General features: G+C 45.8%; 2 protein-coding genes across 2 annotated transcripts in view; one reads left to right on the forward strand and one right to left on the reverse strand.

Annotated features, from left to right (window-relative positions):
* The first annotated feature begins 3 nt into the window (after positions 1–3).
* LOC117713711 (tubulin beta-2A chain) lies at positions 4–3,791 on the forward strand. The gene is made up of 4 exons (XM_034510171.2): positions 4–160; positions 1,412–1,520; positions 1,775–1,885; positions 2,540–3,791. The coding sequence occupies exons 1-4, from the start codon at positions 104–106 to the stop codon at positions 3,598–3,600; spliced, it is 1,338 nt and encodes a 445-aa protein (XP_034366062.1). The 5' UTR covers positions 4–103; the 3' UTR covers positions 3,601–3,791.
* A 224-nt stretch (positions 3,792–4,015) lies between these two features.
* Positions 4,016–12,553, reverse strand: part of Bphl (biphenyl hydrolase like) — a 35,624-nt gene continuing 27,086 nt past the window's right edge. The window contains exon 7 of the mRNA XM_034510170.2: positions 4,016–4,414. Within this exon, the coding sequence (XP_034366061.1) occupies positions 4,327–4,414 (88 nt within the window). The 3' untranslated portion in view covers positions 4,016–4,326. The remainder of the gene's footprint in view (positions 4,415–12,553) is intronic.

Below are 12,553 nucleotides of genomic sequence, written 5' to 3' on the forward strand. Positions count from 1 at the left end.
AGGCGGAGCGGGGGGAGGGCGACTGGTCTTCTGCGCTCCTCAGCCCTCTGTCCACGTACTGCTCCGAGGGCAAAGAGCCTCCACCCCTTCTACAGCCGGCACCATGCGCGAGATCGTGCACATCCAGGCGGGCCAGTGCGGCAACCAGATCGGTGCTAAGGTGGGCGCACCCTAGGGAGGAAATGGATGAGGTCGCCCCCTCGGGCCGGGGTCCCAAGGTTGGGGGGACGGGGGTCGGGAGGCAGGCCGAGCCTAAGGGTACCAGAGGAGCCCCAGCTGGAGTCGCATTCCGCCGCTGGCTACTGGGCGGGCCGGGTCCTGAAAGCCGACCAACCTGCCACGATGGGTGCGACAGGGTGTCTTAAATCAAGGTCCATTACATTGCTTTGGGACACAGCCCTTCTGCGGAGTGCAGCTGACATTACTCTGGGCTTTTTCGTGTCTGAATTTGGTTTGGGGGTCATTACATGTATTGGAAAATTTCATGTTAAATGTAATTTATATATATATATATATATATATATATATATATATATATATATATATGACTGTCATTTGAATGAAAAAAATTGCAGTGTCATTGGGTTGACAGATGTTACAGAGGCGTGTTTTTAGGCCAACAAACGAGGGTGTTAGACAAAATCTCTTACAAGGGCTCTTCTAGATGTGCCAGAAAAACGATAGGGTCCTCTTTCTCCTCTGCGAGACTGCTCGGAATGCGGGCTGTGAGACCCGACGGCAGCAGGGAGACAGCAATGGGCATTTAACATGGGTGTGGGCGGGTGCCTGTACAAGGACGTGGTCTCTTTCAACACCGCCATATTGCCCACCCAACCTCCCCACTCGCTTTCCTGCTGCCAAGTCACAATGGAGGCTGCATCCTGAGAATGGCCAGCTTTTTCCGTGGCTGCCAGACGCCCTCTCAGGATTGTACTGCCCATCCCCGAACATTCCTAGGCAGGGTCAATACCCGAAGCCAATATGTAGGTCAGTGGTATAAAACTGGGTTGTTGAAAGCTGTAATGGAGTCTGTGCCAGCAGCCATTGATCCCTGGAGGCACAGGGGGCGGGGCACCTGATCTTCCCTTCTGCCTTTCCCTTCCATCATCCTGTATGGATAACATTCAGCCTTGCCTGGAGTGATAGAAAGCAGCTGCCTCTGCAGTTCTGGGGAGATCCGCTGTGCCCACTTCCTTCTCCAGGCTCCTCCCAGCTCTGCATCTGTGGTCATAATATGGCCGATGCACTGCGCATTCCCAAGACCCTCTGCAGCAGCTGCTGCGGCTGCTGCTGCCCAAATACATAGAGGGCAGCCGCTCACTAGGCTCTTGCCTGCTGTCTGACCTTTCTGGGTGAGACCTTTCTGGGTGACAGAGAGCTCCTAAGCATGATGTGATTGTCTTCATTTCAGTTTTGGGAGGTGATAAGCGATGAGCATGGCATCGACCCCACTGGCAGTTACCATGGTGACAGTGACTTGCAGCTGGAGAGAATCAATGTGTACTACAATGAAGCTGCTGGTAAGGGTTTGGATGTCATTCTTGCTTTCCATACTGTGGCAGAAGAAGCCTCCTACCAGCATGCAGACAAGGAAATGCTTTTTTGCATACTCATTAAAGAAAAGCACTTCATAATTCCTGAAGACTTCTGCATGCTTTGTGTCTCCCTTTTCTTTTCATCCTTTGTCTCAATGCTGGGGTTTCTGCACTGAATTCTTTTGCTACATCCATCTCCTTTCCCAAGCCCAGTTCTAAGTCAGCTCTTGTCCCCACAGGCAACAAATATGTACCTCGGGCCATCCTAGTGGACCTGGAGCCTGGCACCATGGACTCAGTGAGGTCGGGACCATTTGGCCAGATCTTCAGGCCAGACAACTTTGTGTTCGGTATGTTGTCATGCTCCATGAGAGCTGGCCAGATGACTCACTCCCTTCCTAGCAGCCGTGAGCTTTACAGTTCTGCGTGCAGCATCCAGCTGAGCCTGTGTCCCACAGACCACAAGTCCTGGCCTAACCTATGCAGCTGACAAGATCATGTCTGTGGTCACTCTTGACAGCTCAGAGGAGAGTGTGGGCCTGTAGAGGCTATGCAAGGCCTCTGTGAGGAGCAGCCTCCTGGGGGGAGGGGTGGAAAGGATGAAAGCCTTCAAAGAGGGCATCACAGGCTGCAGGGGATTTCAAAGGACCGCTGATGCCAGGTAACCACTTCAGTGACCAAGGTGTAACCCAAATGCTTAGAGCTGTCTTTCTTGCCCCTTTTAATTATATCTAATTAAGAGTATTTACAGAATGCTCTCTGTGCTTAAGTGTAGAAGCTACTGAGCATTGTTAAAATGTGTCCTCTTCCTCAACTCGATCCTAACTTTATTATGATGCCCAGGGCTTTTGACGTCACTGATACATTGACAATATTTCCTCCCCATAAAAGGGTGTCTAAAAGACTATTGAATGTTTTCTAAGGCCACTTCTTCCATTTCCTTTACAGTCCAACGACACCACCCTGGATTCCTAAGTGTCTAATATTCTCTTTTGCTTTTTCAGGCCAGAGTGGTGCAGGAAATAACTGGGCAAAGGGCCACTACACAGAGGGTGCCGAGCTGGTGGACTCTGTCCTGGATGTGGTGAGGAAGGAGTCAGAAAGTTGTGACTGTCTCCAGGGCTTCCAGCTGACCCACTCACTGGGGGGAGGCACTGGCTCAGGCATGGGGACCCTGCTCATCAGCAAGATCAGAGAAGAGTACCCAGACCGCATCATGAACACCTTCAGCGTCATGCCCTCACCCAAGGTCTCCGACACTGTGGTGGAGCCCTACAATGCCACCCTCTCCGTGCACCAGCTGGTAGAGAACACAGATGAAACCTATTCCATTGACAATGAGGCCCTGTATGACATCTGCTTCCGCACCCTGAAGCTGACCACACCCACCTATGGCGATCTCAATCACCTGGTGTCAGCCACCATGAGTGGAGTGACCACCTGCCTGCGCTTCCCAGGCCAGCTGAACGCAGACCTGCGCAAGCTGGCTGTGAACATGGTGCCCTTCCCACGCCTGCACTTCTTCATGCCAGGCTTTGCACCCCTGACCAGCAGGGGCAGCCAGCAGTACCGAGCCCTGACAGTGCCCGAGCTCACCCAGCAGATGTTCGACTCCAAGAACATGATGGCTGCCTGTGACCCGCGCCATGGCCGCTACCTGACAGTGGCTGCCATTTTCCGTGGCCGCATGTCCATGAAGGAGGTGGATGAGCAGATGCTCAACGTGCAGAACAAGAACAGCAGCTACTTCGTGGAGTGGATCCCCAACAATGTGAAGACGGCCGTGTGTGACATCCCTCCTCGTGGCCTCAAGATGTCAGCCACCTTCATTGGCAACAGCACTGCCATCCAGGAGCTGTTCAAGCGCATCTCGGAGCAGTTCACTGCCATGTTCCGGCGCAAGGCTTTCCTGCACTGGTACACGGGAGAAGGCATGGACGAGATGGAGTTCACCGAGGCGGAGAGCAACATGAATGACCTGGTGTCTGAGTATCAGCAGTACCAGGATGCCACAGCTGATGAGCAGGGCGAGTTTGAGGAGGAGGAGGGCGAGGATGAGGCTTAAGAACTTCTCAGATACATTGTGCACCCTTAGTGAACTTCTGTTGTCCTCCAGCATGGTCTTTCTATTTGTAAATTATGGTGCTCAGTTTGCCTCTGTCAGAAATTCACTGTTGATGTAATAGTGTGAACCTCCTTTCAAGATTACAGTATTGTCTCAGAAATCTATACGAATAAAAAAGCATGTGTATAAAATCTATGGTCATTTTTCCCTCAACACCTATTATTTTTTCTGAAATAGAAACCCTCAGGGTGTATTAGCGACATAGGACTTCTGCTCAGTGTTTAAACTATTAGCATTCCAGGTACCCTATGAACTTGTCAAATCTAGGACTAAGGCAAAGGCTTTTAACTCTCAGACAATAAAAGTATGTTCTATATTTAAGAAGTCCTAAAATAGCAAACAGGAACACTACAAATGTTTCCCATAAAATTTATTTGAAAACAAATCATGGTAAGAATTCACTTTTAAGAAAATGATAGAAAATTAATGTTAAAAATGCTAATGTTCATGGTTTTTTTTTTGCAGCGATTGAAGCTATAATCAGATTTGGATATGCTATTTTTTCTTCTTGCATAGAGTCACATTGCAGGGAAGGTAGAGAGCCTGGCAGCCTGTCTGTGAGGTGAGGTGAACAGCAAGGGAAGGCATTTAGGAGCATCCAGGTAACAGGCAATGACATGATCCTTCAATACAGAATCTCCTGGATACCAGAGGTTTCCTGGACTTTCACTGTAGAAAGTCTTCTACCAACCTGTTGAATTCATCTGCAAAGCGTAAGTGTAGGTTATGCTTGCCTTCTGGCATCAGATGCAACCTATGAAATGAAGCAAACTTTTGATCAGTGGTATGTATTAAAAATGCTTTCCCCTCTGCAGCAGTTGCTGAGAATCTTTCAGAACCAAATAAAGTTTCCAAGAATGTGAATGTCAGGGTGAACTCCCTTGGAAGTTCTGAACACCCTAGAGGTAAACCACAAGGTCTTCACTGAACAGTGACAATATGTTTGGAATCACATCAGGTACATAAAGGTTTGACTGGAAAACAATGGAGATGGTGACCTGGTAATTACTTTAAAAGCCTATTTTTAATCAACTTGTTTTTTTAAAAGACTACTGAGAAAATGACTAAAAAATAATAGGGGTAACAGTGATTGGCTGTAACCCTAACTCTTCAAAAGAAAAGGTGACAATAATAAGAGATGGTCAGAATTCACTGAGTTGCACAGGTGAGTTCTTTGTGTGGTGGGAGTGGGGGAATCTGTAAAGTGATAGTGGGCAAGCCAAACAGGAAATCTCAGCCAGTAGCAGCCTTCATCCAAGGTTCCAAGGCATCCTGTCATGTTCAGAGTACAGAACAAATAAGCGCGGCTGTGGCCAGCAGACAGAAGAAGAAATGCCTTAGGAATTGTGGGTGGGTGTTGGGCCTCAGCAGCAGCCACGTGTGCAGAACTTCTTCTGCAGCTGTCACATCATGTCTTTGGTAGAGCCCTCCGTCCTGGAACGGCTTTTTTCCCCTATTTAATGTCATTTTAGTCTAAGGAGACTGATTTGCAATCTTTCAAAAAAAAATATGATTAAAAAAATCTATTTTATTTAGTAGCTTCTAAAGTGTAGAAATAACATTTAAACAAAGCTTTTAGGCGGCCAAGCCCAAGATAAAGCCATGTTGTCTACAGCGACAACTGGGTGTTGAAGAAATTAGACTGGAGCAACATTCCAATAACTACAGTCTGTACTTCTCTGATCTCTTAGCAGGAAGGCTGGTGCTCTCAGCCATTCAGTGGGAGGGATCTGGAGGAAGGCAGCCCTCCTCAGAAGATTCTGGGTCTCTTGCAACTCTGCTGTGCCTACGGCAGGGATAGGACAATCAAGACAATCAAATATAAAGGGAAATACATACTGTTGTTCTTTTTTAGGGGCCATTGTAATGTTAATAATGCCTAGTAATAATAACCAGAATATTTAGGATTAAAATGTGCTTCTTAAAAGGGATAAATTATAACAGCCCCAAAGGTAGTCCAGCTGCCACCCAGGAATGGGGTTCCAAGAATGCTCAAAGCTGCAGGTTTTAGGACACAGAAAAGACTCAGCTTCCCAGGATGCTGAGGTAACAGAAGGACACGTATAGGCCAAACTATGATCATTTATCTTAATTAAGCTGGGTTCAGAAGCCAAGAAACCCTGACCTGACCATCCTGAAGTACATCTAGAGATGCCAACTCAGCTGTCACCTGTTCTGCCCCGTTTCTACAATTTGACTGTTCCCATTAAAAACAGCTGTGGGGCCCCCCCCCCCCCCCCAGCCTTTTTTTTTTTTTTTTTTTTTTTTTTTTTTTTTTTTTAGCAATGTGGTGAAACCTGATGAAGCCTACAGTTTTTCTACAACGTCTCTATATCTTGGGAAAGTAAACATGAGATTCATTATATTAAAAGTATGATAGAACTACCTTAGATGCCAGATGGGTGTATTAGTGGGTGTATTAGTGTATACATGGGTGTACAGCGGATGAATGCATGACAGATAGTGATGGATGGATGGATGAATAGGTGGGTGGGTGGATAGACAGATGAAAGTATAAAGAAAATCATTCTCCTTGATGACTTTTCTTAGTGCGAATCTTCCGTTCACTCTGTGTGGAGCCTACTGTGAATCCTCTTGGGAAGAGGACCAGAACACCCAGGCACAAACACTCAGCCAGGAAGCTACTCTGCTGCTGACCCAGTTCTTACCCAGACAATAAAAGGATACACATGCCTCACTGAGTGGCTTTCAAACAATCACATTCTCCAGGAAAACTAGTAGGAAAGCCTACCACTAAACACATGACTCAGATGCCAGGGAAGGAACCCTGTAAGGCAGTGGTCCTGTAGCATGTGGTGTCTTTAGAAAAAGATTCTAGCCGGGCAGTGGTGGCACACACCTTTAATCCCAGAAATGGAATGTTTTCGGTTTTGATTATGCTTTGGGGTAAGATGTGAGAACTACGCATTTCTTCCAACTGGTGAAGCTAAAAGGCACCGCCCCCAGACTTTATCCTACTAGACATTTGGGGTTGGGGGTGCGGGGCACAGACAACTCAAGGGGAAGTTTCTTTTCTTAAATCTAATAATCGTATTTCATGCATGAAAAATAAGTTAAATCGCTGCAGTGACCCCTACTCACTCTCAATGGAGCACTTCCACCAGGTCTGCAGGATTAATTATCTACTGTGGTGTATGGAGGACAAACCTGCCAAGACTCCAGAGCACTGGCTGGGGCTACCAACCACAGTGCAAGATGGACATGTACTATGGAGGTCATCAGTGGGTGAAGGGCTTTATGGAGGTAGCATGACTTCTGCACTGGAAGCTACAGCTCCCCGCCCCCACCACTGAGCCACTATTTTTTCACCTGAAAAATGGGGGTAGTAATGGTATCCCTGAGACCAATGGAAAGACTGCATGTAAGGCATATGCACTAGTCTGTGGGCGTTTCATTGATCTCTGCTATTGTTTTGTTATGTTTTATACTTTGTGAAAGCTCTAACCAAGCACAGCATATCAAAAAATATTCTGACTCAGGGAGCACAGTTTATTTACATTTATTGGTTGACATTAAACTTCCAATTGGAAGATTTTTTTTCCCTTAAGAAAATGTGTTTAAGATTTGCCTGGAAGCCGGGCAGTGGTGGTGCACACCTTTAATCCCAGCACTTGGGAGGCAGAGGCAGGCGGATTTCTGAGTTCGAGGCCAGCCTGGTCTACAGAGTGAGTTCCAGGACAGCTAGGGCTACACAGAGAAACCCTGTCTCAAAAAAACAAAAGCAAAAGCAACAAACAAACAAAACAAAACAAAAAAACAAAAACCCCTCAAAACCCCCAACAACAACAACAAAAGATTTGCCTGGAAAGGGTCAGACTCTGGTCCTTTTGAGTCAAAAAAGGCATCAGCCCTGGGGATTTTCTATTTGAAGTTAACATTGTAGCCATAGGGGACTCTAGCTGACTTCTCTCCCGTCCTTCCTATGGGAGAGGTGTTGGGGAATGTTTTGTGCATGTGTTCAGATGAGTTTTACTGTGCCCAGAGATCTGGTTGGATGTTGGCAGTGTCAAGCATCCCCTGTCTCAATGTTGTGTAAAAACTGTTTTCCATAACCTCTGGTTGGTTAGTAGAGCTGATCAGTCAATAGCTGGGCAGGAAAGAAGGGGACAGGGCTTCTGATCCCAGTGAAGAGGTCCTGAGTGGAAAAAGGAGGGAGAGAGAGTTGGGGAATGGGTTGCCAGGAGAGAATGAAGAGGATGGGTGGAGCAGGAGCAGCCAGAGACTAAAATGGCAGGTCACTACATGGCTGGAAAATAGGCCAGCCCAGCATGTTTGGGTTAGAGTCAATAAGAACCTACCCATATGTAGTGCAAGAATCTTAATAAATACACCAAGTCTCCGTGTCATTATTTCAGAACTTGGGTGAGCATAGAAAAGCCATGAATATTTACAGAGAAGTCATCAGGGCATGGGGGCTAGTGGTGGTGGTGGGAACCCCCAGCAAGATGTGGTATACAAGCATGGGCTGTAGCAGGTGCTTTCCATCAGCCTCTCCCTCCTCCAGGACTCTGGTCTTGTTATCTGGCTGAGTAAAGGAAGTCCATTGCTGGCGTGAACTGGTTCCACCTTCATGTTCCAGTTCACACTGCTCCAGCAGGCTGGGACATCTCACATTGGTGACTAGACTTGAAGAGCCAAGGAAGCATCAGAAAGAAGGCTTCCCTCCCTTCAGTGACCCAGATAAGAAGAGTACGTACCTAGATGGCCACTCCTGTTACATAACTCCATTAATATGACCTTCAGGAAAGCCTCCTCAAGATCTAGAACTCTGGAGGGGAGCATGTGGCCGTCAGCCCTTCCTCATAGCCATGGTTAATTTCACATATCAATTTGACTGGGACTCAGGGTGCTCTGGTGTTTAAGTAGATGTTATTGTGGTTGTGCCTGAGTGTGTTTGGGGATGACGGTCAACCCTGAGCCCATAGACTGAGTTCGGCGATTATTGCACTCCCTAGTGTGAGTAGAGCTGGTTCAATCTGTTGAACGTCAGCTTGAGAAGCTACCCAGCACCTATGTTTTACACACCAGCAAACGAGCTAGAGATGTCATGTGCAATGCTTAAGGGCACATAGTCAAATGGCACTCCAGTGTTCTTACTCCCAGAGTCATAAATGCTATTTAGCACCCTTTCATTTCCACAGAAATTTCATTTCTCCCTTAGCTTCTCCCTTTGGCTGACGCAACCCTGCAATGTCATTCTGTAAACATTAATTTTTATGCCTCTTTTCTCCTGCTTCCGGGGCTCTCAGGCCTGCCTGACCATGTAGCTGGGCCGCTGCAGAGTCTGACCTCTGGGTGCCTACTGCTCCTGCTTTGCACATGTCTGCCTTCCTCTCTGCGTTCTCCCTCCCCCAACAGAGCCTTTAAAATGTGCTAGATTAGATCGGAGAGAGCTATTCAATGGGATAAAAATCAAATCACATGCTGAGAGCTGTTTAAAAAGGTATGAATAAGGAACCATGTGACTGTAGGGTAAGGAAGCTTCCCTGAGGGGGAGACGTTGGGCTATGACATGAAGGGTAAGTATACTGGACAGGCAGGAAGGGAGGAACGGGCATGGAGGCTAGAGCTGAGATGCAGATTCTGGTTTTTGTTAATTCCTGAGATCTGAAGCCTCCTCAGACATACTCAGGGAATAATTCCCAACCCCTGCATACGCTGAAATCTCAGCCTCTCTGAGGAAGTGACTTAGTTCAAATTATGGTCATATACTGATTTGTTATGGTCAGTGACCTTATAAAAAAGGCCAAGTGGGTCACAGGATCAGAGGAAAGACTGTCTATGAGCTGGAGAGCAGGGACTCTGCCACCAGCCCCATCCTGGACTCTAGAACTAGGGAAGATGGCTGTTTGTGTTGTAATGGAGTCATGTCTTCATAAAGCTGCCATGTGTTGACAGTATTGAGGCTGGGGGTGTTGCTTTAAGGCAAAATGCCCTGACCTTATACCCAGCAATGTAGAAAAAATTTAAAATGAAATACCATAAATTAAAAATGCATGGGCTGGGCAATGGTGGTGCACACGGAGGCAGAGGCAGGTGGATTTCTGGGTTCAAGGTGAGCCTGGTCTACAGAGAAAGCTCCAACAAGATGGTCAGGGCTTCACAGAGAAACTTTGTCTGGAACAACAAAAGACAAAAAAAACAAAAACAAACAAACAAACAAACAAACAAAAAAAACAAAACAGCAACAAAATGCACCTAATATATCTACATTGCCAAACACCACAGCTTAGCCTTGCCTACCTTAAACATGCTTGGAATGTCTACATCAGCCTAGAGCGGGGCAAAATCATCTCCTATGCCCCAGACCCTCATTCATAATAAAGGGTTGAGACGTTCACGTAGTTTAGTGAACTCTGAACTGCACATGGGAAGCACAGGATGCTCTGATATTACTGCAGAGTTGAAAGTCTTTCTTGGAGGACAGCTAAGGCAGAAACTCTCTAACTTTGCTGAACCAAGCCAAGCTAGCTGGTTCACAGCAGAGTGGCTTGACCTTGCTGTGCTCTCACATTCTCTCCAGCCAGTCCAGCTTGGCTGCCTCCAAGAGCCTCTTCACATCAGCTCTAGAGTAGGATGGGTGCCAATTAACACTTGACAAGATTTCCAGATAGCTGCTGGGGCTGGCAGTAATGGGAAGTGTCCACCCAGAAGTTGGCAGACAAGACAGGTGAGAAGCCTGTAAGCCTAGAGGGAGGTCTGGCTAGACAGGAGCCCTGAAACTAGAGTCAAGGCAGGAGGAGTCCAAAGACTGGGTCTGTTTACCTCACTGCTGCAGTCAGAACAGTTCCCACCATGGGTTTTACACAAGAGCTTCTTGGGGAGAAATGCAGCTACCTAAAACTAAAAACTTAAAACAAAGGCCTCTTTGCTTTTGAGAGATTATGACTCCTCTCCTGTGAAGAGAGAGAAGAGAAGGGAAGGGAAGGAGACAGATTGGCAAAGCTGGAAGCTGGTCTCCTTTCAAGGCAGCAAAAGCACCAATGGTGTGACTCATACACAGTAAGTGCTTCATGGGAAAAAAAAAAAAAAACCTGTGAGCACAGAAAATGCTTTTAAGTGTAGTTAAAGGCATGCCTGGCAGGGTGTGCTACTGTCCTGCCTCACAGCAGATGCCCAGCAGGAGTTAGCTGCTCTTTGAACCAAGTTTCTTTCTCTGGGATCCCAAAGAAGCCAGCCACGGTCTTGTAGGTTCCCACCCAACATAAAAGGCCCTTTTAGCAAAAGGAGTGGAAAATACAGACTGTTTTTTAGAGAACAGTTGCTAATAACATTTTACCTCCAACCCAGTCAGTTCCAAAGGAAAATGATGTAAGAAAATGATTTTCCTTCTACCAAATGCACAGGAAGGGCATATTTTTCTTCAATATTGATGTATTCTGTTGCTAGGAGATAGGTTTGGAACAGAATTCCTAGGCCATACTATTTTAGAGACAGATATTTAATGAATTTGGCTTTTTAAGGGAAGACTCTGCATTTATAATGAGGGACAGGGTACGAAAAAACTGTCATTTCTGAAGCAGAAAACAATTAACTAGGCCACCTAGCACCTCTCTAATGGTATGTTCATAAGAGGCAGTTGTGCTATGGTGAGGAAAAGCTCTGTTTTAGGAAAGTCCAGGACTTGTCATTTACCAACTAAATGGATTGACACACTGTTTAACATCAACCGGCCTTGAATTCTCATCTACAAAATGGAACTATTTTCCCTAAGTTTGCAGTGAGGTATAATAAGTAAAATATCTTTGAAATATAAAATGTTATGTGGAAACATCACATTGAAATATAAAATGTTATGTGGAAACATCACATTGCTCACTCTAAATGTATAAAATTAAAATAAAACATAGAAACTGAAGTGTGTAACTGGAGTTGTGGCTACTCTGTGGGTTCTTTTCTTCTTCCACCCTTCTCCACCCCTCTTCTTCTGCCCTTTCAACCCCTAACACTAGGTAGGAGAGAAAGAAGAATAGAGGGGAAAGGGGGAAAATCATTAGATTACTTCCTGCTGATTAGGGGCATTGTGTTCCTTAGGGCAAGTTTGATCCTGCCATCAGGATATCTAATTTCTTCTTTTCATCTCTTTGCACATGACCACTTGACAAACCACATCCAACTGCCAGCTGGCCAACCAGCCCCTCCTCTTGGGCCCTAGCATGTACATAGCCTCTGAGAAGTCCCCAGAATTCCAAATATCACACACTTGCAGAAACTATCTTCAGCTGGCAAAATCATGCCCTTGTTAAAGCACGGGGCAAGTTACAGTCAGCTTCTGTGGACAGTCTGAAGCAGCCCCACACTGCACATCTGGAATTAAAATGAAAACACATTCTTATAATATTTATGTGTTTTTAAAGAAAACGAAATTCTTACTCCAGAGGTGCACAAAAAACATCTGGGAGGTTAATAAGAAAATAAGCTATTTGAATTTTGTGCTACAACCATGGCTCATAATTTTATAATTTTACAAAAGTCAAGTTTGAAAAATGGTGGCACATTCCTTTAATCTCAGCACTTGGGAGGCAGAGGCAGGCAGATTTCTGAGTTTGAGGTCAGCCTGGTCTACAGAGTGAGTTCCAGGACAGCCAGGGCTACATAGAGAAACCCTGTCTCGAAAAACAAACAAACAAAAATGCTGTATTTATTATGGACTTATAAATTTTTGTAAAACTATTCCATGTTTACTCACAGTGTAATGTCAATCTAACTTCTACCTTTATTTTTCACCTACTCTACATTCTTCCCAAAGTGGTTGCTATTTCTGCTCATATTCTTTCATTTGCCTAGGTCAAGGTTGAACTGATAGAGAAGAATGTAGTAGACTCTGAAGAATGAAGAGAGGTCTTTCAATGTAAAATTACAAATATATGTA

The sequence above is a fragment of the Arvicanthis niloticus genome, chromosome 8, assembly GCF_011762505.2.
Source record: "Arvicanthis niloticus isolate mArvNil1 chromosome 8, mArvNil1.pat.X, whole genome shotgun sequence".
Classification (NCBI taxonomy): Eukaryota; Metazoa; Chordata; class Mammalia; order Rodentia; family Muridae; genus Arvicanthis; species Arvicanthis niloticus.

Coding starts and splice junctions, on each gene's coding strand:
- LOC117713711 (XM_034510171.2), top strand. CDS start 104: ATGCGCGAGATCGTGCACATCCAGGCGGGCCAGTGCGGCAACCAGATC. Junction 161..1,411: donor GCAACCAGATCGGTGCTAAG/GTGGGCGCACCC, acceptor TCTTCATTTCAG/TTTTGGGAGGTGATAAGCGA. Junction 1,521..1,774: donor GTACTACAATGAAGCTGCTG/GTAAGGGTTTGG, acceptor TTGTCCCCACAG/GCAACAAATATGTACCTCGG.